At 39.5% G+C, this 26,453-nt stretch overlaps 3 protein-coding genes across 3 annotated transcripts in view; 2 read left to right on the top strand and 1 right to left on the bottom strand.

Annotated features, from left to right (window-relative positions):
- Nucleotides 1-719: 719 nt before the first annotated feature.
- LOC119792337 (C-X-C chemokine receptor type 2-like) lies at nt 720-3,843 on the top strand. Its single transcript, XM_038298935.1, has 2 exons — nt 720-781; nt 2,435-3,843. The coding sequence occupies exons 1-2, from the start codon at nt 748-750 to the stop codon at nt 3,493-3,495; spliced, it is 1,095 nt and encodes a 364-aa protein (XP_038154863.1). The 5' UTR covers nt 720-747; the 3' UTR covers nt 3,496-3,843.
- A 7,906-nt stretch (nt 3,844-11,749) lies between these two features.
- On the top strand, nt 11,750-23,782 carry slc19a1 (solute carrier family 19 member 1). Its single transcript, XM_038298905.1, has 6 exons — nt 11,750-11,891; nt 14,272-14,875; nt 16,649-17,396; nt 21,358-21,550; nt 21,763-21,904; nt 22,871-23,782. Exons 2-6 carry the CDS (start codon nt 14,609-14,611, stop codon nt 23,060-23,062), a joined length of 1,542 nt encoding a protein of 513 aa, XP_038154833.1. The 5' UTR covers nt 11,750-11,891; nt 14,272-14,608; the 3' UTR covers nt 23,063-23,782.
- A 650-nt stretch (nt 23,783-24,432) lies between these two features.
- Nucleotides 24,433-26,453, bottom strand: part of LOC119792308 — a 29,648-nt gene continuing 27,627 nt past the window's right edge. The window contains exon 11 of the mRNA XM_038298894.1: nt 24,433-25,605. Within this exon, the coding sequence (XP_038154822.1) occupies nt 25,583-25,605 (23 nt within the window). The 3' untranslated portion in view covers nt 24,433-25,582. The remainder of the gene's footprint in view (nt 25,606-26,453) is intronic.

The following is a 26,453-nucleotide window of genomic DNA, read 5'->3' on the forward strand; positions in this document are numbered from 1 at the left end:
GTTTGTATGTAATATATGAATATAATATACAAGTTTCACTTTTTAAATGGAATTACTGAAATCAATCTACTTTTTCATGATATTCTAATTTTATGACCAGCACCTGTATCAATAAATCTGTGGAGGTTTTCTTTCCAAATGTCTGCTCTGTAAGCTGAAATATTGGGAGAATATTGAGATGCACGATTCAAATAGAAACTCATCCTAGATTCATACAAAAACATGTTAAAAACAAGAGGGAAACAGGTCAGAGAGGCTGAAAGATATTTTGAAGAACCAGCAGGATTTGTCACCATGGACAGACAGTGGTGAAAAAATCCTGGTAAACTCCATAGGAGTTAGGATGAAAGCCAGAGAGTCTTTTAGAGGCCCCGGTGAAACATACAGCTATGTGGTTTAATGGAACCAAACTATAAAAGGAATAACACAACAAAACAAAACAAAAAAAACCTTCAGGTTTGGGGACAGTTTTTTTTTTTTGGGGATTTACCGTAGGTTTTCCTGATACTCACTTGAATGTTTGTTCTAAAAAACAAAAAAAAAAAAAACAACTCTTCAATTAATCAACTTTAATGTTATTTTTTAAAAAGCAGGTTACTTTAGAGGGGTATTAAAAAAAAGTGAAAAGCGATGACGCAGTCATGTGTAGTAACTGACAGATAACAGGATATTGGGCCAAAAAAACCCCACCCAGCATATATTGTATTATTCTTTGAGAAATTTCCACACTAGCAAAAAATAATTTGGATGTTGGGGTTTTCAATCAAGACAACAAGACAAGGTAAGCTCCTTATTCAGTTTATCTTCTTAAACACTAATGTCTAGATTAGTCAAATTTAATATAGTAAGTTTAAGGGATAGGTATAAATCACCAACCCAGTATTTCTCAATATGAACTTGCACTGAATCTGATTTTTCTTACTCAATTAATGTGGTTGACAGTCAAACTAATCGTACATAAACACATTTATTCAAATTCACCCTAAGAACATACTTTAGGCTTAAATCAAAAGCATAAACAAAGTCACACTCCGTCGATGCATATTCTTACTCAATATTAACATCACTCAAAATCAATTCTTTGGAATAATCTCAGATCCTTGAACAAGTGCAAGAATAAATAGCAATGGGAATGTCCAGCCAATGAAGAAAACGGCAGTTATTACATCCATCCAGCTAAATAAAGAATTACACCCCCCCCCCCGTAAAACGTAAATAAAGCTTGCTAAATCTGGTAAAAGGAAACCATTCTGTAAACAATAAGCCATAAACCTGAAACCTGAAATTAGGCATGTTACAGTTTGTAATCCACTGATGTACTTGTGAATAAAGGTTTTCATTTCCAAAAGCCTGCACTACAACTTGCTGAAACTAAAATTAAGGCAATCTGAAGAGAAATAAGGAGAAGTACAGGCCCTTTAACGCCATCCCTACTCTAAGTATGATGTTAAAGCATTATCTTATCAGGGTATTTATTCAAAGATACAGACTATTGTTCACATTACAAAATAGATAGCATCATGAGGAGAGAGCATTATGTGGAAATCCGGAAACATCTCAAGACATCAGTGAGGAAGTTAACATTGGTGCAAATTGTTCTTCCAAATCGACCATAAGCACATCAGTAAAGTAAATACAGATTTGCTTAAAGACCACGTCTATGTTCTGGAGTGGCTATAATATAATCCAGACCTCAGAGCATTGTTTTGATTAGAACTGAAAAGGTTCTGTGAACAAGGTGGCCCACCTATACCAGTTATGACTGGAGGAATGGGCCAAAATTTCAGAAAAATATTGTTAGAAGCATTTAGAAGGATACTCAAGTCCCAGTTTAAAAGATACATCTATAAACTGTGAAGGAAATGTATTAATTTTTATTATTTTATTTCCGTATAAAAAAAAAAGGAAGAACTTTGTAAACCTTACTCGATAGAGGTCGAGGCAAATCACACATTCACCGTCATAAATATCATGTTCTTTAATTAAATGTCTTATTTTGGATCTTTAAACTGATGTATTGCTTGCATAAAGTGGGTATTAACACAAACACTGATCGTTATTTTAGCAGGAAGGCACACCACCAATGGTGTTTCATAAAAGTTATACTATTAGAGAAGAAAAAGAGTGTAAACATCAATAAAATCCTATTTTAAATTCACATTAACCTCTATAGTACTTGGCTTTAAACACTGCTTGGCCCCTGTTAGATCAGTTTTATACTTCCTCCTTTAGGTGTAACTAATCTGAATTTTTAGTTAATGATGACACCAAGTGGATATGATGTATGTCTGATCTTTTTATATTTAGAATATTTCCTCAATATGTTAAAACCTTTTAAGCAAATATTAGTTTATTTTCCCGCTGAAACTGATGTATCCATTTTTTTCAGTTTAAATGAAAACTGCACTTATTTGACTTTGTTTCTCACCCATAGCCATGTCCATCACCTACACCTTTGAAGGGGACTTCTCTGACTACAATGAAACCTACCTACTCGACCTGAATCCAAAGACATTCGAATGTATTCCAAAACCTCTAGAACCTACGGCAGCTCTGGTTTCTTCTCTAATCCTCATAGCTAACTTTTTACTAGCCATCCCAGGAAATCTGCTGGTGGGTTGGGTGATCAGCTCCAGCAGACGGGTTCTGACCTCATCAGATGTGTACTTGTTTCACCTGACAGTGGCAGATGGATTGATGGCCGTGACGCTCCCATTCTTTGCAGTCGCTCTTGTTAAGGGATGGCTCTTTGGTGACTTTATGTGCAAGTTCCTCAACCTCATTATTGAAGCAAATTTCTACACCAGCATAATCTTTTTGGCCTGCATAAGCGTTGATAGGTATCTTGTGATTGTGCACGCAAATGAGAGCCACTGGAGTAAAAAAAAGGAGTGCAGCAGGATCCTCTGTGCAGCGGTCTGGGCTCTTGGTTGGGCCCTCGCCCTGCCTGCTCTTTTTAACGATGCTGTCAAATTCAACGACGACTCGGAAAGGTTCATATGTACCGAAAGCTTTGACGTGGGGAGCATTACCAGTTGGAAGCTTGCCACCGGTGGGTTTCGCCACATCTTCGGCTTTCTGATCCCACTGGCTGTCATGATAGCCTGTTACAGCATCACCGTCGTGAGGCTGCTGAACACTCGTGGTTTCCAGAAGCACCGGGCCATGCGGGTGATCATAGCCGTGGTGATTGCATTCCTGCTGTGCTGGGGGCCTTACCACATAACCATGATGATTGATACGCTGATGAGAGCCGACATGATACCGTTTGGCTGTGGCATGAGGAGGTCGGTGACCTTGGCTCTGAACATTACCAACACCATTGCTCTTCTACACAGCTCCATAAACCCTTTCTTGTATGCCTTCGTGGGAGAAAAGTTCAGGAAGAAAATGATGCTGTTCATGCAGAAGAAACTAAGACCGGAGAGATTGTCAGGGTCTAAGTCCAGCAGGTCGACTTCTCAGACCTCAAGGGGAACTGGAACATTCATTTAATGATTTCAGTACCTAAACTCATATGTTTGTAGCATAAAAAATAAAAAAGCAAAAAAAATACATCTGTTGCTCTGATAGAAAAAGAAGACAGATGGTTTGAGAGGGGTGTGAAGGAAGCCATCTAAGTTAAGAAAGAAAAACATACAACTCAGTGATAGAGTTGATTCCTTCCCGCTATCATTGCAACCCCCACCTCATTCAGGAGAGCAGAACATCTCGCCTGTTCATCCAGGCCAACAATTCCCCCTAACAAACCCCTTTCAGAGACATAGACCAGTATTGGGTATTGCAGGCTAACAAATAACCAAAATGACTGCCCATTCCTAAGGGGCAGACCCATTCTTCCGGTACCATTTGCATGTTTTCTTTGTTTTTGCTCCACTCTATAAAGCCTCAAACTCCACGCTAATTCTGACCTTTTGAATTGAAAAAGCTTCCTGGTGGGGAAGCAGAAAGTGGATTTTTTTTTTTTTTTTACTATTTTGGAATTGCTCTGATAGCTTAGCTCTAAAGTAATTACATCTGAGATTATAGAAATTTAGAACAGTCTCTAAATTTGTCACAAAATAAGATTAATTTAATTAAGTTTAAGATTAAATAATGTATTTTTTTTGGAAGGCAATAATAAACAGCCAGATAATATAAAGGATATTTCACCCTCAGGTCATACTTTTTGTATTCCTTTTTTATTTTTATTTAATGACACGCTGCTGCCATCTACTGAATCTTCTCGTGTCACAACTCTGTTGTCTATACATTTCTTCTTCACAAATTGTAATATTTGAGCAAATAAAGTACTATTAAGTCTATTAAATTGTAATTAACATCAAACATATGTACAGCCTGAAGTTTAAAGAAAAATATAGTATTACTTTTCTTTTGTTTTTACTTTTTTGTTCTGTTTTAAGAAGTGGCAAATTGTGTGCGTGTTATTGCAAAAGGGGAAAAATGTATTTTTCGTACAGATTTAAATATTTTGATCATAACCAATAAAAGTATTTGAAACCTCATACATGAAGAGTGAGTTTAATTGAGAGCATTACCGTAAAGTTCCAGATTTTTGTGACGAAAATAACCCCCAAAGCGATATTCATGAGGAATAATTTTAAAACCTTCCCACTTTTGAGAGAATTTAGGGTTAGGAGATGAAGCACAAGGCAAATAGAAAACTGGGAGTTTAGAAGAAATTATGTTTTTTTTTTTTTTTTCAGGCAGATCCAACAAGGAAAAGTGATTAATTGCTGAGGAGAATAATAGGCGTGTTAAAATGGGAGACATTATGGAGCAGCTGAGGAAGAAGGGATGCAGTGAAAAGCTCAGGATGGAAAACCTAATAATACTAAAAACTGAACAAAGATATAAGTAAAAGAATCAAAGGACAATATCAAACAAAGGGGAATAATCTAGCAATAAAGGAAACAAAACATACTCATTTAGGGACTATAACATATCCAAAAAGGTTCGATACTCTGGTTGCATAACAGGAAAATGGATTCATACTTGTTACAGTGTTTTTGACTTCATAACTACTAAACAGTAAATTCTGTAGTGTTCAATACGCAGTGTCAAAGTACGTTGACTATTTTAGAGTTATTACAACAACAACTGGATGAAGATATACACTATGAGTTAATTTAACACTGTTGGCAGCTGGAGAAAATCTCATCTTTCTCCAGCAGAGTCCGCCGTGGATCCTCTGAGGGAGCCTCCTGCACAGGTGCAGCTCATCAAGATCATCAGAGGATCCACTACATAAGTTGTCTTCAGACCTTGCCTCAACGCCGCAGTGTTGTTCCAGTTGGTCAGCGCTAAAGCCTGATCTCAGTGATTATCTCCATGACTCTAATCCCTAGTTGGATTCTAACTTCTGTTTCTGTGCCTCTAGGAAACTCGTGCTTCCCCCGTGAAAGCTCTGGAAGAGCTAACCTGCCGAGCCGACCCTCCGAGCCAAACCCTGAAGATCCTCAGACAACCTCCAAGCAGCTCTGGGCTAGAGCTGGGAAACCAATGCCAAGGTCTGCTCAAACTAGACGTGAGACGCTGAAGCAGCTAACGGACTCTGCTACTAAATCCTTCTCCAGAACCAACAGTGACTCTCCCAAAGAGAACCTCAAGAACCCTCAAGGTACTATCTGTGCTTCATTGGAAACCAAACCCCGTCAACAGTCCTTAACTGTGTTGTCTCTCACGCAGACTCCGGTGAAACCAGAATCCAGGCCCGAACCAGCCTTCTGCATATTCAGTGTGATTGTGCAAATAAACTTGTTAAACTTTTCATCCTATGTCCGTCAGTGGTGTTCTGCATCTTTGGGTCTCCATTAGAGAACCGATCATGACAGAACACTGCGGCCAAACTCAAGGCCCAGCAGATCACCTCACCCGTCGTTTGGACGAGCAGGAAGCTCTTCTCCAAGGACAAACCCAAACGCTTCGTGAGTTATACCATCTTGTTGGATCTCATAACCAAATGCTACAGAGTTGCTCTAACTTTCTGAATGGAGCTAACGCTACATCCGCACAGCAACCATTTCCGGGTCCAGTTCCTCCCCCGAGGTCACAACCTGTGACGTCATCAGAGTTCCGTCCTAGTCTCCCAGAAAAATTCTCTGGCAACATGAAAGATTGTAAGGGATTCCTATTCCAGTGCCGACTGATTTTTCTGAACTCTCCTGGTTGTTTTTCTACAGATTACAAGAAGATAACGTTCATTCTCTCTCAGTTAACAGGAAGAGCGTTAGAATGGGCTCAGGCAAGATTTGCCATCGACGACGGTTTAAATTGCCGTTTTTCTGACTTCATTGCGGAATTTTCCCAGGTCTTTAACCAGGAGACAGACCAAACGATTGATTCCAGAGCTCTTTTCAACCTTAAACAAGGTAACTCTTCAGTGGCAGATTTTTCAATTAACTTCCGGGTAAAGGCGGCAGCTTCCGGATGGAACCAGAGCGCTCTAAAAGGAGCATTTTTCATGGCTTTAAATGAACAAATCAAAGATGAACTTGCTACCCTCGATGAACCAGCCTCCCTCGAAGATTTAATTCGTCTCTCCATCAGATTAGATAACAGAATTCGAGCCAGAAACAGCTCTAAGAAGCAAGGTAACTTTTCCTCGGCCTCTCATAACATGGCTGTTCTCTCTCCCTCTACAGAGCAGATGCCCACACAGAGATCTAAGCCCCAGTCTCTATCATTGCCTGTTCAGGCCTCTCATTCAGGCGAAAGGGATTATGAGCCTATGCAGGTGGGACACACTAGGCTCTCTCCTGAGGAGAGACAGAGGCGTTTTCTAGGAAAACTTTGTATCTACTGTGGTGAGAGTGGTCACTTTATCGCCTCCTGCCCTGCAAAATCAAAAGCCGGGGCCCGCCAGAGGATATGAGGAGTCTGGCGGGCCATATAAATTCAATTAAATCTCCTCGACTGTTACTGCCAGCCACCCTTTTCTGTAATAACCAGAGTCTCTCTTTCTCCGCCTTCATCGACTCAGGCTGTGAGCGTAATCTAATCGACTCAGACCTCGTCCAGCAGCTCCAGATTAAAACCGTTGCCCTGTCTCAGCCTCTCACTGTCTCCGCCATAGACGGAAAGAGACTTCATGGTGTTACCCACCAAACCCAGCCCCTCGAACTACTTTTGTCAGGTAACCACCTAGAAACTATCACCTTCTTTGTGTTTCCCTCTGCATGTTCCCCCCTGGTCCTCGGATTCGAGTGGTTGGAGAAGCATAACCCTCACATAAACTGGACCAAACGTCTCCTGGAATCATGGTCTACTACGTGCCACGAAACATGCCTTCGTTCTGCTGCCCCGATGTTGGGGCCTCCTAGAGGTGGGGGGGAGATGGACTCTCCTGACCTTTCTTCAGTTCCCTCTGAGTACCACGACTTAGCCCCCGTCTTCAGTAAGGTCAGTGCGACGTCCCTACCTCCACATAAACCATACGATTGTGCCATAGAACTTTTACCTGGTGCTCCTCTTCCAAGCAGCAGATTGTATAACATTTCCAAACCAGAAAGAGAGACTATGGAGAAATACATCAACGAATCATTGGCCGCTGGAATAATCCGTCCTTCATCCTCTCCCCTGGGCGCCGGTTTCTTCTTCGTGGGCAAGAAGGATGGTTCCCTGAGGCCATGCATTGACTATCGAGGTTTGAACCAAATTACAATTAAAAACAAATACCCACTGCCTCTTCTCGCCTCAGCCTTTGAACCAGTGCAGGGTGCAACTGTCTTTACCAAGCTGGATTTAAGAAACGCTTATCACCTCCTCAGAATACGAGAGGGTGATGAATGGAAGACTGCCTTTAAGACACCCTTGGGCCAATTTGAATACCTGGTGATGCCTTTTGGTCTGACTAACGCCCCAGCCTGTTTCCAAGCCCTTGTTAATGATGTTCTCAGAGATTTCCTCAACGTGTTTGTGTTTGTTTACATTGATGACATTCTCATTTATTCCAAGGATCTCCATGAACACAAGAGACATGTCCGTCTCGTTCTACAGAGACTACTGGAGAATAAGCTGTTCGTGAAAGCCGAGAAATGCGAATTTCATCAGTCTTCAGTCACCTTTCTGGGGTTTGTGCTCGAGGGCGGCCAGGTAAAACCTTCTGAGGACAAGATCAAGGCAGTCCTAGACTGGCCAGTTCCAGAGAATCGAAAGCAACTACAGAGGTTTTTAGGTTTTGCTAACTTCTATCGTCGGTTCATAAGGAACTATAGCCAAACCGCCCTTCCATTAACCTCACTAACGTCTTCCAAACGAACTTTTCAGTGGACCCCCGAGGCCCAAGCTGCATTCGAGAAATTAAAATCCATGTTTTCCAGAGCACCTGTATTAATTCAACCTGATCCTTCAAAACAATTCATCCTTGAGGTGGACGCTTCAGATTCCGGTGTTGGAGCTGTTCTTTCTCAGAAACTCGATTCAGATCAAAGAATACACCCTTGTGCCTTTTTTTTCCCGTAAGCTCTCCTCAGCTGAACAAAACTATGATGTGGGTGATCGTGAGCTCCTGGCAATCAAACTGGCGTTGGAAGAATGGAGGCATTGGCTGGAGGGAGCTGAGCATCCGGTCCTTGTGTGGACTGACCACAAAAATCTAGCTCACATCCAGTCAACCAAACAGACTAACCCTCGCCAATCCAGGTGGTCCATCTTTTTCTCCCGATTTAATCTCATTATCACCTACAGACCCGGATCCAAGAACGTGAAGCCCGATTTTCTCTCTCGTCTCTACTCCGTCGATCATCCTGAGACACCTGAACCTGTTCTCCCAGCCTCATGCACCGTAGGAGTGGTCAACTGGGAAATAACGGACCTAATCAACTCAGCCCTAGTCACCGAACCAGATCCAGGTACCGGTCCGTCTAATCGCACATATGTCCCTTCTTCTGTCAGGTCCCGTCTGATCCAGTGGATGCATGCCGCAAAATTCTCCGCTCATCCAGGAGTGAGTAGGACTGTCGCCCTAATCTCTAGGCGCTTCTGGTGGCCTACGCTCCATCGAGATGTTAAAGAGTATGTGTTGGCCTGTCCCACATGTGCTCGTAACAAGGCCTCACATCAACCTCCTTCTGGTCTCCTTCAACCACTACCTGTTCCCTCGCGTCCATGGTCCCACATAGCCATTGATTTCGTCACCGGTCTCCCGAGGTATGTCCACCATACTAACCATTGTCGACCGTTTCTCTAAGTCTTGCCATCTAGTTCCCCTGAGAAAACTCCCCACAGCCTTCCAGACAGCCCAGCTTCTAATAAAACATGTTTTCCAGCTTCATGGCATTCCCCAGGAGATTCTCTCGGACAGAGGTCCCCAATTCATATCCCAGGTATGGAAGGCTTTTTGTTCTGCTCTCGGCTGTAAACCATCTTTCACCTCAGGTTACCATCCTCAAACGAATGGCCAGACCGAGCGTATGAACCAGCATCTGGAATCCACCCTCCGCTGTCTAACTTCAAATAACCCTGTGGATTGGAGCCAATACCTTCCGTGGATAGAATATGCCCACAACTCTCTCCGTTCCGCATCCACTGGACAGTCTCCATTCCAGGTCAGTCTCGGATATCAACCACCTCTTTTCCCCGCAGATGAGAGAGAGATATCGGTGCTGTCCGTGAACCAACACATCCGTCGCTGTCGGAGGATTTGGAGGGAGACCATCGCCACACTCAACCAGTCATCTGAGTCAGTCAAGCGTTTCGCTAACGCCAAGAGACGCCCCTCAAGGGGATGTCTCGAAAACTTTCCCCGAGATTCATAGGTCCTTTCAAGATTTCACGTGTAATCAACCCATCAGCTGTCCGTCTCCAACTTCCTCCTTCCCTCCGAATCCACCCGACCTTCCACGTCTCCCAGATCAAGCCTGTTTCCTCGAGCCCTCTGTGCCCGCCATCCGACTCCCCACCACCCGCCCTGGAAGTCGATGGCCATCCGGCCTTCACGGTCCGCCGCATAGTAGACTCCCGTCGACGAGGTCGCGGATGGCAGTACCTCGTCGACTGGGAGGGCTACGGACCGGAGGATCGTCAGTGGGTCCCAGGCTCGTACATCCTCGACCCTGCTCTCATCGAGGAGTACGAGCGTTCCTGTCCTTCCACTTCCTCCGGACCGCCAAGGGGCGGTCGTTGAGGGGGGGGTACTGTTGGGAGCTGGAGAAAATCCCATCTTTCTCCAGCAGAGTCAGCCTTGATCTCAGTGATTATCTCCATGACTCTAATCCCTAGTTGGATTCTAACTTCTGTTTCTGTGCCTCTAGGAAACTCGTGCTTCCCCCGTGAAAGCTCTGGAAGAGCTAACCTGCCGAGCCGACCCTCCGAGCCAAACCCTGAAGATCCTCAGACAACCTCCAAGCAGCTCTGGGCTAGAGCTGGGAAACCAATGCCAAGGTCTGCTCAAACTAGACGTGAGACGCTGAAGCAGCTAACGGACTCTGCTACTAAATCCTTCTCCAGAACCAACAGTGACTCTCCCAAAGAGAACCTCAAGAACCCTCAAGGTACTATCTGTGCTTCATTGGAAACCAAACCCCGTCAACAGTCCTTAACTGTGTTGTCTCTCACGCAGACTCCGGTGAAACCAGAATCCAGGCCCGAACCAGCCTTCTGCATATTCAGTGTGATTGTGCAAATAAACTTGTTAAACTTTTCATCCTGTGTCCGTCAGTGGTGTTCTGCATCTTTGGGTCTCCATTAGAGAACCGATCATGACAAACACTAATTCAGAGTGGTGACCAAATGCACTTAGATTAGTGTTAAATTCAAATCTTCAAGTGTTACTTGAAAAAAAAAAAACACTGCAAAATGAATGTTCATCTGTCTTGGCAGGATTCTCCTTTCTTTTATTAATTTTTGCTGCAACAGTCATAATTTTTTCCAGAAAGGTACAATGCCTAAACTATAATAATGATTATTAAACTTTATTAATCTCACATTGGAGAAATTTACCTCTGCATTTAACTCATCCTCCTGAGGATGCCTTTTTGGGCTGGCTGGGGTGCACTGTGGGGTTAAGGGTCTTTCTCAGGGACCCAAATGGCAGTCTGTGGGAGTGGGGCTCAAACTCAGAACCTCAGGATTCCAAGCTCTATGCCCTAACTGCTCCCCACAATAAGAGTGGTTAGGATAAACTAGAAGAAGCTGAAGATTTTTTTAGTAACAATGTGCTGAATTCCACCCATCCAACCATCTCCCTGCTGCCCTCTGGGTAGAGGCTTTGCAGTATTTACTGTAGGTCCAGCAAATTCTGCAACAGCTTCATCTCCACTGCCATCAGACAGCTAAACTGTTGAGAAAACTCAAAATCAAGTCACTGACTCTGCATCACACTGATAAAACCAAACCATACTAAAATACTACATATTTGCAATATATATATATATATATATATATATATATATATATATATATATATATATATATATATATATATATATATATATATATATATATATATATATATATCAGAGCATAATATATATAATATGCTCTGAACATCTATATCAATGCCTTTTTGCACCATGTTGCACCAAGATAAAATGCTTTGGAACTACTTGCAATAGGAGTGGCCTACCAGAAGAGGTCCTACATGACCTCCCTCTGAACCCCTTATTAAAAAAACTAAGAGGAAGTAAAAAAAAAACTGATAAAAGAAAGTTACCAGCTTTGTACTTTACACCAAAATATTACATATTTAACAACCAATTTAAAATGTATTGCATTCGTTTTTGTAATAAAATCTCTCGGTAGCTCCTCAGAAAACAACTCCCCTCAGACAGGTTCAGACTAGTTGGGAACGCTGGCTAGTTCTAGTTTGGCGGGAAAAAAACTCAATTTCCCAGAAAACACCGCGGCACCGTCCAGTCCATCTCGTGCTGTAGCTTTCTGGACCACATTAGGTACAGTATAATAATCAAATATTTTTATCGTTCCCTCTAAAGTTACTAAAATGCGCTTTTATTATGAAGTCAACCTTATCCTGTCTTGTGGAGTTTACACGTTTTACCTTAAACGCGTTTTTAACCATTTCTGCTGGCAATGTCCAGATAAAGCTGTTGCTTTTAACGGACACTCCTGTTAGCCTATTAGCTGTAATTCAGTAAATGAGTTGCCAATTTACTTTGGCATCGAATTAACACAATAAACCCTCGTTTTAAACAACACATGTGTTAGCAGCACATTACCAGCTAGCAGCCTGTGAGCATGCTAACACTTGTGTAACGTTTTGCAGCTGTAACGACACATCAGTGACCCAGTTACAACTTGTTTTTCACTGCACTGCTTTGTTGTTTTCCTTAAATTCGTACTAATAAGACATGATAAATAAATAATGCAAAGTTCTTTCTTACAATTAAGCTCTTATAGTCTTGTGCTTTCTATTGCAGAAAGGGAATAATCAAATTTAACACGATTTAGAACAAGCAACGCCTTACATTATGTCTACTACTTAAAATATATTTTGTTTAGACATGATAGGCCAACAATAACGTTTGAATGAGATCAGTCAAATCATGTTTTGGTGTTATTTGATTTGTTTTCTAGCAAACAATTTGCAAAAAATCTCCAGCTCAGTCAGATTTGACAAAGTATATTGGGCCTGTTTTCATGCAAAAATATTCCTAATCCCAATCTTTTGTATCAAGCTTGACTCTAAACCTTCAATCCTGCTTTTTTTTTTTTTTTTTTAAGCAGCCAACCGTTTTTTTTCATGTGATGGTCTGCATTAGAGCTGAAACAATTAATCGGCTTAATTGTGATTAATTGATATTTGAAATAATCTTCAACTAATTTAGTAATCGATTTATTGTGAACTGGAGTATAGAGCCCTTAAGCTGACAGAGCGACCTAATTTGAGCAGTAATTATATCAAAAATTGTAAAAACAATATATAATCATTTTTAATTTAAGATAAACAACCTTTTTGTCTGTCAATATGCTCTATCCAGAACCCCTCAAGTGGAAAATCTTAGTTTCATCTGGTTTAATTTAGTTAAAATTCTTCTTTAAGGAACATTTGGCTATTAGATTATTAATCGATTGATCAAAAAAATAATTGACAGATTAATCGATTTGTAAAATAGTCTCTAGTTTCAGCCCTGCTCTACATTTAAAACAACAGCTCAATTTAATACTGACTGGTTTCCTCTGAAGAAAAGCATCCCATAGCATGATACTGCCAACACCAATTTCCCCTTAGGGATAAACAGAATTAGTTTGCAATTTTCAGATTTCTTATTTGTTAAAAAAAAAAATCATGAAACCCATTTGTTATTTTCCTGGATTATTTTGTGTAGGTCTGTCAAACAAATCCCTAACAACTTACACTTAGGTTTTTAATTTTAACATAAAGATAATGTACAAACCAAGCTGTTCTGCTATGTCGAGCAGATGTATCTGATATAGAATCACAGAAATATTTCACCCAGATTTTTTTAGATTTATGTAAATTTAATACATAAAAATTTTTTATTATTTTATTAACTTTTTAAAAGATAATTTTAACACACAAACCTATTGAATAAACCTTGCATGATCCTAATCATTTGTATAATAAGCTTATTTATTGAAAATTAATAACTTTGAGGTTTATGTGTTCAGAATTGCACGGAACAGCAAATAGGCAACCTGAATATTATGCATTTAAAACTATGCATTTGAAATAAATACACTAATTTGTATTAATATTAAGTCATTATTCTTTATTAATTCTAAATAAAAAAGCCTGACAATTATGCATTTGAAATAAATAAGCTTTATCATACAAATGAATATGTATCATAAGATTTATTTAATAGGTTTGTATCATAATTAGCTAAAAAACTAAATGGGTATTTGCTATGTAATAAAATTACATAACTTATAATTGGGTGAAATATTTTTGTGAGTGTAGTACTTCTTTTTGCTTGTTCTTTTTTTTACTACATAGAGGTTACAGCAGACAAACTTTTTTTTTTTAATGCAAAACCCTCTAACAAGAGTTTGCATTTCATAATCCCCAATTTCATGGTTTGTTTACAGTTATTTGTGTGTGATGTAATTGGCCGATTTGAATGCAGCTTCTAGAGTTACATGTGCAGAAAACAAATGACATTTTCCTGTCTCTCTGGTGTGGATATTTGTTTTAACCGATCTGTTTTTGTCAAGATATTTTTCTCGATCATCAAAATTGGTGAGATTTTAAGGAAAAAATATTCCAAAACAAGCCTAATGCCTTTGTTTATATAGGAAAGTGCAATTTAGCCAAACTAACTAAACTTTTTTTTCCCTTTTCTGTTTCAGGTTAACAATGCCCTGAGTCTCAGCTGCTGGATAGCTTGCTGTCAAACAATGTCACACGGTGGAACAGAGCAAAGGTCAACAGTTTCTCTTACATGTGAACGACGGCATGCTAGCAGTCCACCTAGCGTTTCATCACCCTGTAAAATGGTTCATTCCATGTAGCTCAGTCTCTATTGGCTCACAGAGGACCAAACAGTGTTAAAAAATTGTTCTATCAGTCCCCTAAGAGTGGATTTTTTTTTTCTTCTTTTTATTTTATTTTTTTTTCCCATGCTGATCTGACACAGCTAAAAAGTTGCACTCTTCATCCCTGGGTGACCGACATCCAGCTGCCACAATGGCAGCAGACGACCTAATGGACGGATCAGATGGGGAGAAATATGTGGATCTTAAAACACCCCCGTCGGAAGACGCTGAGGATCACGGAGACGCGGAAACGGCCACGGCCCCGGCTCCGGCCGAGGAACCGGCAGAGGATGCCAAAAAGCTGAAGTGCTCGGTCATATTTTTGTGCTTCTACGGCTTCATGTCTTCCATAAGGCCCGGGGAGGCCTTCATTACACCCAATTTGTTGAGCTCGGAGAAAAACTTCACTGAAGTGCAGGTTAGCTATTTTCCGTTATGTGTCAACTTTCTTGGTCAGTTATCTTTGCTTCAACTCAAAGAAAAACAAGGCTTTCCGTCTCTTTTTAACAGCAATACAGTTATGCTCTAACTAAGTGAAACTACTGGGATAAACGCATGTGCTCGCTGCAGGGAGTTCACTGATCCATCTTACTGTGGGTCAGAGTTCACATTCCACCTAACCGGCTCACTGTATGCTGATTTGTGAATGAATTCAGAGTTGAATTGAAATCTGTGATGTTAATCAAACGATCGGCTGCAGTGATGCTAAAAGAGATTTCTAAATAAAGAGCTAATAGTCTGACAAATAATTTTTAAAATCAGAAGTTTGACAGAGTTATTTGTCAGGTTTACTGGAACTGTCTTGTCTTTTCGACAAAATTTAAAATTTTAATATCCAGATTTTAATTACAAAGAGAAAGAAGAAGAAAAAGTGGAACATTTATCCCTCTGTAGTTGTTTTCATGTGTTTGGTCTATACTATTTTTTTTTCTTACAAGAAAGAGAACGTCTTGTTAGAAGGAGTTTAAGACCTCTATAAATATAATGATTACAACCATAAATGTCAGCTGTGTTCTTATCTAAATTAATTCATTTTCAAAATTATTTAATGTGTTTTTCTGCATTGGCAACTATAAATACATGCTCACTCCTACAGGTTCTTTGCTTACTTACACTCTTAGGCTTTTTGTTGCACATTAAGTTTAGCCTGATCAGTATAGAAATATTTGTTTTAAGCTTATTTTTTGAAATTAGTTAAAAAATTGAGTTACAGATTTACTGAAACCCCTAAAATGAGACTGAACGATTTTGCCAAAAATCTAAATTGTGATTATCTTTAATTAAAATTGTGATTTTATTTAGATTTTCCCCAAACTTGTAGATGTTTCATCCCAGAATTTCAGTTTTTTAGAGCTTGCCTACCCAGAATCTGTTGTTATGGGACTTTACTTTAACCATTGTGTGAAAAAGTGTTTACTTCTACTTGCTTGTGAGGATCTGTTGCAACTCTTTTTACCTTCCTAAGTGGCGACAAACCCACTTCAAGTGTTCAATCAGGGAGAACTTTAGTGTCTTACTTTTGTCGAATATAGTATGATTAAAAATCAGTGTCTCTGCGATTTGAAAATTTTGTTGTGATTATATTGCAAATGCAATTAATTATCCCGCGCTAACTGGAACATGGTGTACTTGTTTTTTTAAATTGCAGGTAAACTTGAGTTTAAAGGCAACATAATAGAATTTAGGATGCTATAACAAAACATTGCGGGGGTTTTATGGCTATTTATCTGTCTAGACACTTCCAAAGAAGGTGTTCTGTTTTTTGTTTTCTCTTGTTTTTATTTAATATTTTTTTTTTACTCTTTTCCCTCCAATACAATTTAAATGTTTTCTGAATGTTAATTACATTTTGATAAAAAAAAAAAGTTAAATTTTTACTTTTTACGATGCAAATTCCAAATCAAGCGAGTACGAAAAACAAATCCAACGGAAAAAACGCTACAAACACAAAGTAATGAGCATTTCGCCTAATTTTTTTTTGGGTCATACATGTGATTCATACTGTGTCTTTGCACCTATCGGCCATCGTAACTTTCCGGTAAGAATGCGATAAAAAAGCGTCCATTCAGGCTAAAATAGTGTAAACTAGAATGATTTATTGACTTGACCCTGTTTGAAAAATAGTTAGGAGAGAAAACATTCATTTTCTATCATGTTTTTTGAGTTATTTTTTTTGTGTCGATGTTTCCAGGTGACCAATGAGATAACTCCGGTGTTGACGTACTCCTACATGGTGTCGTTGGTGCCGGCCTTCCTGCTGACGGATCTCCTGCGCTATAAGCCGGTCCTGATCATCCAGGGCATCAGCCATGTGGTCATCTGGCTTCTCATGCTCCTGGGCACCACACTGATTCACATACAGCTGATGGAGTTCTTCTACGGCATCACCATGGCCTGCCGCGTAGCCTACTCCTCCTACATCTTCTCCTTAGTGAGCCCGGCCTTCTATCAGCGCGTGGCGGGCTACTCCCGCTCCTCCGTCCTGCTGGGGGTCTTCACCAGCTCCGTGCTGGGACAGCTCTGCAGGTCTGTGGGCAACGTCTCCTACTACACCCTGGATGCCATCTGTTTGGGGTTTGTGAGCTTCGGATTGGTGCTTTCCTTCTGCCTGCCCTGGCCGAAGCGCTCCCTGTTTTTCAATCGGATGAAGAACCAGGAGCCAAAGGAGCTGGAAGCAGCTCAGTCAGAACTGGATAAAATCAACCCCAAACCGGGAGGTTTGTCCTCGACGTCATGTTGGAAAGATTCGGTTTTTGTCCAGATGCTGCTGGAGTTGAGAAACGTGGTGAGGAGGCCCAACCTGAGGCTCTGGTCCATGTGGTGGGTCCTCAACTCCACAGGATATTACCTGGTGCTGTTCTACGTCCACATCCTGTGGAACAGAGTGTATTCCACAGCCTCCTACAACGGGGCAATAGAGGCGGCTTCAACACTACTGAGTAAGTCTTTTTTCTAGGATCTAATCTCTTACTGAATCATTTTGTCTTGGCTGTTTGGATTTATCACAAAAAAAATATCAGCGTCATCTGCATATTACTTATTGTGACGCTCTTAGATATTGAACTAGTAATATTGTTTTTTTAAAACCAAAAATTCCTTATTAATAAATGAACATATAGAATGAGCAGATCTTTTTGAACTCAACTGTAATTTAGTAGAAACTTTACCTTAGCAGAACGTCCATCAGGAGCTAATCAGTTTGACCTTAAAATCCATAGCGCCATTTTGCCCTGAGTGCGACTAATTAAAGATTGGTATAGCTGCAAATGTTAAAGGGGTCATAGAATGCAAAACCGTGTTTACATTGTTATAGATGATTAACGATAGTTCAGTGGGTGAAATGGACGTACAGAGAAGTTCAAACCCCATCGACACCTCCTTTCTCTGCAAATGTCACAATTATAAACTTTCACCATAAAATGGGCGAAGTGAAACGAAGGACCGAATTGATGTCAAATTGGGGATGTTGCCTTATTTGGTTCTGGCCTGTACTTTTATCACACCCCGAAATTTACATACAGACCAGCCCACTGGTTCACTGGCATAAATGCAGTGTTCCAGTCTGCAAGGAGAAAGGGGAACATTTTCACAGTCTTCCCAAGGATCTGAAGACTCAACAGGCATGAATTATTTTTGTGTATCAGATGATCCCTGCAAAGTTTGATGCTCAGCTGTTCATTTGCTCTAAGCATTTTACCGAAGATGGCTTTGAAAATCTTGGACAGTTCAAAGCAGGATGTGCTAAACTTCCTTTACTGAAACGAAGGGCTGGTCCGACCGTAAGGCCATCACAACCGCAAGCTGCAAGTATGATTCTGTCGCTAAACTGCTAGAAATCTGCCTAGCATATCTATGGTGACCAGATTTTTATGTTTTGGGGGTGGCTACTGGGCCGCTGACTGGACCATTCGAACCAAGCCGTGATCTCTGGGGCTCGTCTGGGAACGAACCCGACTGAACCCTACCAGGTGACGGTATGCTTCCCCCCGCCTGCCTTACCGTGCGGGAGGAAGCACGGGCTGCGTTTACCGTCACCGGGTCGGTTTCGGTTGCCCTGTCCCCAACCCAGACCAGCCCACCGTCACGGCTCAGTTCTGCTGCACTGTAGTCGACCAAAATCCTGGACGATTTTGAAATTCTCCCCGGACATTTTTTTAGGCATGAAAAGAAGAACATGTCTGGGAAAAAGGGTGACCATATCAACATTAAATTGTTGATATGGTCACCCTACCATATCAACAATTTAATGTTTCAGTGAGTGAGTGCTTGTTGCTATAATGAGTCTTTGCTCGCCAGCTTCACTTGTTGTAAACAAACCAATCAGCGCACAGCTGATCTAAATATTCAAGAACATACCATAAAAGGAAGTAAACCTGTTGTTTCATTCTAGGGCTTTTAACCAGGCTTGCATTAGGGCTCATAGAACAGCAAATATGCCATTTTCAGCCCAAATAATGTTACACACCCTATTCAGAGAACTTAAAGGGGAATTTCGTTTTTTTTTTACATTGGGCCCTTGATTTTACCTTATTACACCATGTTCTACTCACCCATATGAGTTTTGTGTCATTTGGAGCAGATCTGAAGATATTCCGTTAGGTTATATCCAAGTAACGTCTACCTTTGGGTAGATGACTGTTATGAACACAACTGTTCATAATTTATTCTTGATGGTACACCAGCATTCATAACATGTTGGCAAATCCCTCTCCTCCAGACATCTGCAGTTATATTTTTTATATTTATATGTTTTAAAAACAAAGCGCCGTGTGTGACGTCATCTGCGCATGCGCACTGGAATCGTAACAGGCAGCCTGGGCCATATTCAGCTGCACTGTACCCCTTCTATTCATACAGCTAGCTAATCTGAATCATTCAGTTCCATTTCGAGAGCGAGATCATCTATGGCAGTAGCACTAGACATCTTCCAGGCATGTGAGGAAAACTAGCAGCAGTTCAGCGGACAGGATGAATGAATGGTAGCTGGCTCGCGGATGACAAAATACACGCTCCGCTTTGTTTTTAAAACATATAAATTAAAAAAAATATAACCGTGGATGTCTGGGGGACAGTGATTCGCCTACATGTTATGAATGCTAGCGTACCATAAAGAATAAATTATGAACAGTTCAGTTTGTGCTTTGAAGTCGTTGCCCATAGGAAGACGGTACCTGGATATAACCTAAACGAATATCTAACAGAACGGCTCCAAATGACACAAAACTCATATGGGTGAGTAGATCATGATGTAATAACGTAAAATCAAGGGCCCAATGTAAAAAAAAAAACTAAATTCCCCTTTAAGGACCAGCACCAAATACACTATATAATTATTCTATGACCCCTTTAAAGCTTTGTTGACTGATTTTCGCCTTTTCATTAAACACAACATTATTATTTTTGTTAAATAGCTGCTATGGGAAATATGTTTCCATTTTAAACAGCCAATTGTATTTTTAGCCTTCTAATGAGGAAAAATCATGAAATGTTTCATGAAAATGAAGCACAGATTTTCCTCCATAGGATATTATTTGATGTCAAAAAAAAAAAAAAAATAAGGACTGAATGCATAATTTTCAAGCAAATGACAAGAAAAGTAGATTTGAACATTTTTTTTTGGTATTTTACCGTCATTCTATTATGAAAATTCAATTAAATATTGAGCTATAGTAGAGATTCAAGAGAACCCATGGTCTATATCATGTATACTACGCACATAGTCCCAACGACTTTGGTTCTGATGGGATCCGTATTTCCTCCTCTTTGATCAGTTCTATAGGATCGGTAACATGCCCCCCCAGTCATTGATCAGTCTTTTTCAACTCTTCCCCTGATTGATACTTTAGCCCACTTAGAGCTTTCTTCGAGGCCGTGTAACCTCTGGAATTAAACTAAAGGGAAATCACATGCAAAAGTCAGAAGAACACAAACAAACCATTAAAAACAGCTGATTATAAATATGGTTGTAACAGATCTTTCTGTCTTGAATAGGGAGGAAAAGATCAGACAATTAAAACCTCCTCAGACTCTCATTAGGGTAGCCTCCAAACCCATTAATCTGACTCTCTTGGAGCTCAGAAGAAAACCAATTTCTCTGCTTCCTGTTCTTACCAAATGACATCTCTCTCTGTACTTTAAGTTAGCTGTAAAGCCCAAAGGTAGTAAACTGATAAAGGTCACATGGAAGCAGTTAAGTGTCTTTACAAAAGGAAATGTGATGTAAGCTAAGCGATAACGGAGGACCAGATGTCCTTGTTCCACAAGCACTGATTGATTTCTTAGACTTAGACAATCTTTAATGTCATTTTTTATACACTGGTTGTAAAAAAAAACTAAATTATGTTACTTAAAACAGTAAAAAGAACATTACCATTAAAATGTGCTGTAGTGATCATCATGTAAACAGAGTAGGAGAAAAGGAAAACCAGTTTAAATAATCAAAATAATAGTGAAAAAGGCATTAATATGGAAAGTTTCAGTGCAGTGGAAAATAAATATGGTGCAAAATGCAGTGGAACATAGTTGTGTCATATTTAAAAGGATTATAAAAGTTTCAGCCACGTTGGTGGTACGGAATAATGTTGCGAGTGTGATGCAGAGTCCAGTTTAGAGTTGAACAGTTCTGATGGCAGCTGTTGCAGAACCTGCTGGTCTTGCAGCGGATGCTGCAAAGCCTCTTCCCCGAAGGCAGCAGGGAGAACAGTCCGTGGTGGGGGTGTGAGGGGACACCGAAGATTACGGGCTCGGGACACGCAGCGCTGGGATGAAATGTCTGAGCACTAGTTTGACACCCAGATTGAACATCTTAATTTAACTTAAAGGAGGAGATGTGTTCCCTGTTAGGATCAATTTAGATTTTTTTTTTTTGCTGACCAGCTTAGGCCTTTTCTCTCTCTGCAGGTGCAGCCACCTCCTTTGCGGCGGGCTACGCTAAAATCCGGTGGAACATCTGGTCGGAGCTGGTCATCTGTGTTATCACGGCCCTGCAGGCTTGCTTGCTGCTGCTTATGGGCAACACGCAAAACATTTGGGTCTGTTATGCTTGTTACATCCTCTTCAGAGGCTTCTACCAGTTCCTGGTGCCTATCGCTACGTAAGTACATTAGAAACCAGTTATTGTCAATTCAAAGAATCTCGGATCAGAACACTTAAACTCCAGAAATACGGCAATCCAATTTATTAACTAATCTGTCTAAACTGAACAGGTTGTTCTTTTGTAAAGGAATTAAACTTTTAGCGCCCTCTAGTGTTTACTCTCCAAGTATATGATAAACTGCTGATTCTGAAGAGCTGTTTGTCCTGCAGTTTCCAGATCGCATCATCGCTCACCAAGGAGCTGTGTGCTCTGGTGTTCGGCATCAACACCTTCTTAGCGACGATACTGAAGAGCATCATCAACTTGATATTTTCAGACAAGAGGGGGCTGGGACTAGACATATACGCTCAGGTGAAATTTTCAACCACATTTTGAATATTTCTTTAATTTTGTCCAAGAAGCTTTAAAGAGGTGTCTATGTTTCAGCTAGTTCAGCACCAAATATCTAGGAGGTTGTATTTAGGGCTTCAACTAATGATTATTTTACGATTAATCTGTCGATTCTTTTTTCAATTAATCGATTAATCAGATAGCCCAATAAAGAAGACTTTTTACAAAATTAAACCAGGTGAAACTCAAACTTTTCCACTTGAGGAGTTCTGAAAAGACCATATTGACACATGAAGTTTTTTTTTAAATCTTAAATGCAAAACGTTCAAATATATTTTTTAGAAACTTTGTATAATTAAAGCTCCAATTGGTTGCCCTGTCAGCTATAAGCATGTTTTAGAATCTCTGTACTCCAGTTAACGATTAATCGATTATTAAATTAGATGACAATTATTTCACTTATCGATTAATCGGATTGGTTCAGCCCTAGTTGTTTTAAGGATTTCAGCCCTAACTGCAAAAAAATGAAATCTAAATGAAATCTATAGTGTCTTTTTTAATAAGTGCTTCTTTTTAATTGGTGAGACTTTGCCAATGGAACAAGACAATTTACATTTAAAATAAGACAAAAAAACAAATTGAATTGTCTTATTTCAAGTGCACATTATCCAATTATCTTATCTCATTCCATTGGTAAATCATCTTTACCTGCTCAAATTAAGGCTAAATTCACTCAATTTTATAAATACTGGAGTGTAGATGCTCAACTTTTGAAAATTAATAAAGAGATTTTGCATTGGGATATTTTAACAAAGATAAATAAAAGTTATTGTGCTTTCTTTATGTACAAAAACTGAAGTAGAAGCTGAACAACTGGGAAACTTCCTTTCGGTTAAAGTATTTGATTCCTATGCAGGGTTTTTATAAAGATGCCCAAACTTCTGCAAAAACTCTTGGATAACTTCCCCCCACCCATTTTTTTTCCAGTTCTTAGTCTACTTCATTTACTTCTGCCTGCTCACCGTGCTGTACACCGTCAGCGCTGCCGTCGTCCTCATCCGTCACTTCAGGAACCAGCAGAGGGAGCGGCTCGCCTCAGCCAGAGGGCCGCCAACAGAACTCAGCCCTGTGCCACAAACCCCCGAAGCAGAACCTCTATCTAACGGGAAAAGTGCCTGAACGTAAAGGCAGCAGCTGGTGAACTCCGAGCAGAACCAATCAGTGATTTCTGAGCCTTAATCATAGAAGTGCCTCATCTTCTGCTGTGTGAAGCCTTTTTGCACTACGACACCATAAATAAAATAGTGAACTCACAGCTTATCAGGTTTCAAGTATTAATTATTTCTACCGGAGCACTCCCATTGTACACGTTACAACTGCCTTTAGATAAGATCCGATTAGAAATAACATCACTGTTTTTATTAACTGAATTGTATTTTGTGATAAAATGAGATCCTCAATGATAAAAAATGTGACTAGAAACTGCAGGTTTTTATTCAGTGGTTAATTTTTTTAATCTTGTATTAATTTGTATTTGATGCATTGGAATAAGCTCCATTTTGTTTAGTTTTTTTAGGAGAAATCATTGCTACTCAAGATATTCCCTTAAAAAGTTGGGTTTTCACCAAAGTTAAAGATCTAAGAAAAAGAATGGCTGCTTTTACTTTGAAATTCATAGGAATGTAGTGTTACCTAATCTTACAAGGGGACGTTTAATTCCTCCACAGGAAATGTAGCTGAAGTTTCATATTTTCCAATAACAGTTTTTTTTTAGGGTACCGTTACTTATATAATGTGCACACTGTATTTTATTCTGATTTAAATCATTGCTGAAATATGCTGTATGACAGGAAATAGTGTTTTTTATTCAAAAATAAAATGAAGTAGTGGATAAATTGATACATTTGGTCTCCTTATTGAATATAAGAAAGTCTGTATTTATTTATTATTTTTAAAGTATGTATATGTTAGGATAAAATGAAAGTAAAGCAAAGGGATTCTAAACTTTATCCTGGAAATTATTTTTGATTTATTTTAAAGTAACCTAAAACCTTTAGAGGTGCATTGGTTTGTTGCATTAATTCTCACTAAAATACCTTTTTTTGTGGTTGTTATTTTAAGGAAATGAAACTTGGAAGCGTATGTCAGGCAAAGCACTTTTTTTTTTTTTTTTCCCAAAGTTCTGGCTTTTGTTTACTCAGCTGTATTGGTTTAAATGTTATAAAAAAAAAAAAAAAGTTCTTTGATTATTATTTTTTTTTTTGTTCACATTTCCCAGCATGGGGTTAGTTCTGTACCGGAGCTGTTTGTACAGCTGAATAAAAAGACGTGATATAGCTCTAGAAGATAAGCAAACTGCTTTTGATCTGATATTTAAAAAAAAAAGGATTTTTTTTAAATTAAAATATTTAGATTCCATTCATTTGGACTGAACATGGCCCTAAAAAGTCTTTGAAAAGGGCTTAATTTAAAACAAGAAAAAAATATATCACTTTGGATAAACGTTTGCTGCCCTCTAGTGGCAAAAAAAGAAAATTCCGCAAGCAAAATTAAAACTTGGATGTTGTAGCTGTGTTTAATATACTGTAGCACAAAAAGAAGCAGTTGGGGCAGCTTTTTAGTTTAAATAAACCAATCTCTTGAAACTTCATAAAACAAATGGATAATCTCCTGGCACATCATGGCATTCTCACAAAAATATTCCAAACTTCCATTTCAAGTAGACAAATGTCAGTTATTAAAAAAAGGAAAAAAAGTACATACAGATAGAAAATAAGTAAACGAAAGAAACATTTACCCCAACATCGGCAATATTTACACACGATTTGTTTAGAGCCGAAAAGTTACTCTTGCAGCTCATCAACAATTCGTCCAGAAAGTGACAAAACAAACCAGCACATCTGATGCTCCGCAGACCTCAGTTAAAACCAATTCCTGATTCATTAATGAGACGCTAAAACTGCTAAACAACATAAAAACACAGGCATAGACATTTGTCCATATTTGTTAATGATCCGTCAGATTTTGAGGAAATAGTCTTTTAACTGACGAGGCAGAAGTGGTGGATTCTTGCAAATTGTTGACCTAGATGACCTGCTGTAATTCATGCAAACATTAAATCTATTCTCTAGCAAAAAACTAAATCTAGTGAGCAGTTTTCTAAAAAGCCTTGTCAGTCAGTTGACATACCGCAAAATACCCTTCCTTTATTCCTCTTCCATTAGCTCAGTTCCTCTGACACTGGTTAATGGCCAAGAGAAACAGTCTCGGATTAACCATCGGTGGATGTTGCTGTCAGTTATAGGAAAGCTCACTTTTACCGGGCTTCCAGGAATTGTTTTAGGAGTAGTTTGGCAGGAACAAAACCTTAAGATCAGAGGTCTTCTCTCTTACTTCCTCCTTTAAATAAACCTCTCTCCTTTGCCAAACCTCTCTCATTTGCCAAAGTTGAAAACATCCAATGCAACATGCACAGGATAATTTCTTGGTTCCTTCTTCTCAGGCAGTTTTGCCGCTTTCAGTGCCATCAGAAAATTTCACAAAAAAATAGAAAACTTGGAAAAAGCTTCCTTAGTGTCATTAAAAAACAGACACTTTTCAAATAAATTCTTTCTCTGAACATCCTTTTGAAATACTTGTTGCAGTGAGACTTCTGCTGATGAGGCCAACATTTGGTCCATAGTTGGCTTGCCTTTTCTTTTATTCATTTCCGAAAGACGTTTCTGCAAAAAAAGCAAAAAAACATACTAAAGTTAATATGGGTTCAATATAGCTTCAATGCTAAAATAAATGCTGCTGACTGGATTTAAGCTATCAAATTAGAATATCATCAATAGGTTAATCTGTTTTAAAAGTCCAATCATACTATTTTAGAGAAATGTGTCTGGGAAAAAAACCGCTAAAAAAGACGTCCCCCCAGCTCTTCTGCTAGACTCTGGAACCTTTATTACCAAATAGGATCCAAAAGAGGAAACAGTATTCCAGTCCTTGTTCTCCACCTACAATCTTTTTAAAGCCATCTCTAATTTAAGAGGCCCCATTGCTTGTGTACATTTTTTTTTCCTTCTACAAACTGTCTAATAAATACTCTTGGATACAGCTTCTTTTGCAGTGATCTTGGGTGGCTTACCCTGCTAGTTTAGGGAGTCAATAAGTGCTAAAAATGTCATCCTCATGATAAAGCATCATTATTGCATTTAAAGTATAAATATCTTTAGTCTCATGTAATATAAACATTGTCTTCCCCACTCAGAGGAGCCTGATCAGTGGGAGATTGCTCCTCCCCAAATGCAGGACCAACAGACTGCTGAACTCCTTTGTTCCTCAAGCCATCAAGCTGCACAACTCCTCACTTGGGGAGGGAGGAGGTGATAGGAAGAGGGTCAAGGGTCAGCACCGCCCTCCTTGGACATCTTGTGCAAAAACATTACCTACTGTCACTCATGCAATATTCTTTTCTCACTGTGCAATGATCCAAGTCAACTACTGTGCAGATATTTTTATATCTAAAGCAACATATTCCACTACATTCCTTTTTTTATGCTCTTTTGTACTATATACACTTTTTATA

Source organism: Cyprinodon tularosa, unplaced genomic scaffold, assembly GCF_016077235.1.
Source record: "Cyprinodon tularosa strain WSP-4 unplaced genomic scaffold, ASM1607723v1 ctg417, whole genome shotgun sequence".
In the NCBI taxonomy this organism is placed as follows: domain Eukaryota; kingdom Metazoa; phylum Chordata; class Actinopteri; order Cyprinodontiformes; family Cyprinodontidae; genus Cyprinodon; species Cyprinodon tularosa.

Bases quoted from the DNA above. Each gene is read 5' to 3' on its own strand.
- LOC119792337 (XM_038298935.1), top strand. From the start codon at position 748: ATGTTGGGGTTTTCAATCAAGACAACAAGACAAG. The intron at 782-2,434 runs GTAAGCTCCTTA...TCTCACCCATAG, and splicing joins AATCAAGACAACAAGACAAG to CCATGTCCATCACCTACACC.
- slc19a1 (XM_038298905.1), top strand. From the start codon at position 14,609: ATGGCAGCAGACGACCTAATGGACGGATCAGATGGGGAGAAATATGTG. The intron at 17,397-21,357 runs GTAAGTCTTTTT...CTCTCTCTGCAG, and splicing joins GGCGGCTTCAACACTACTGA to GTGCAGCCACCTCCTTTGCG. The intron at 21,905-22,870 runs GTGAAATTTTCA...TTTTTTTTCCAG, and splicing joins GACTAGACATATACGCTCAG to TTCTTAGTCTACTTCATTTA.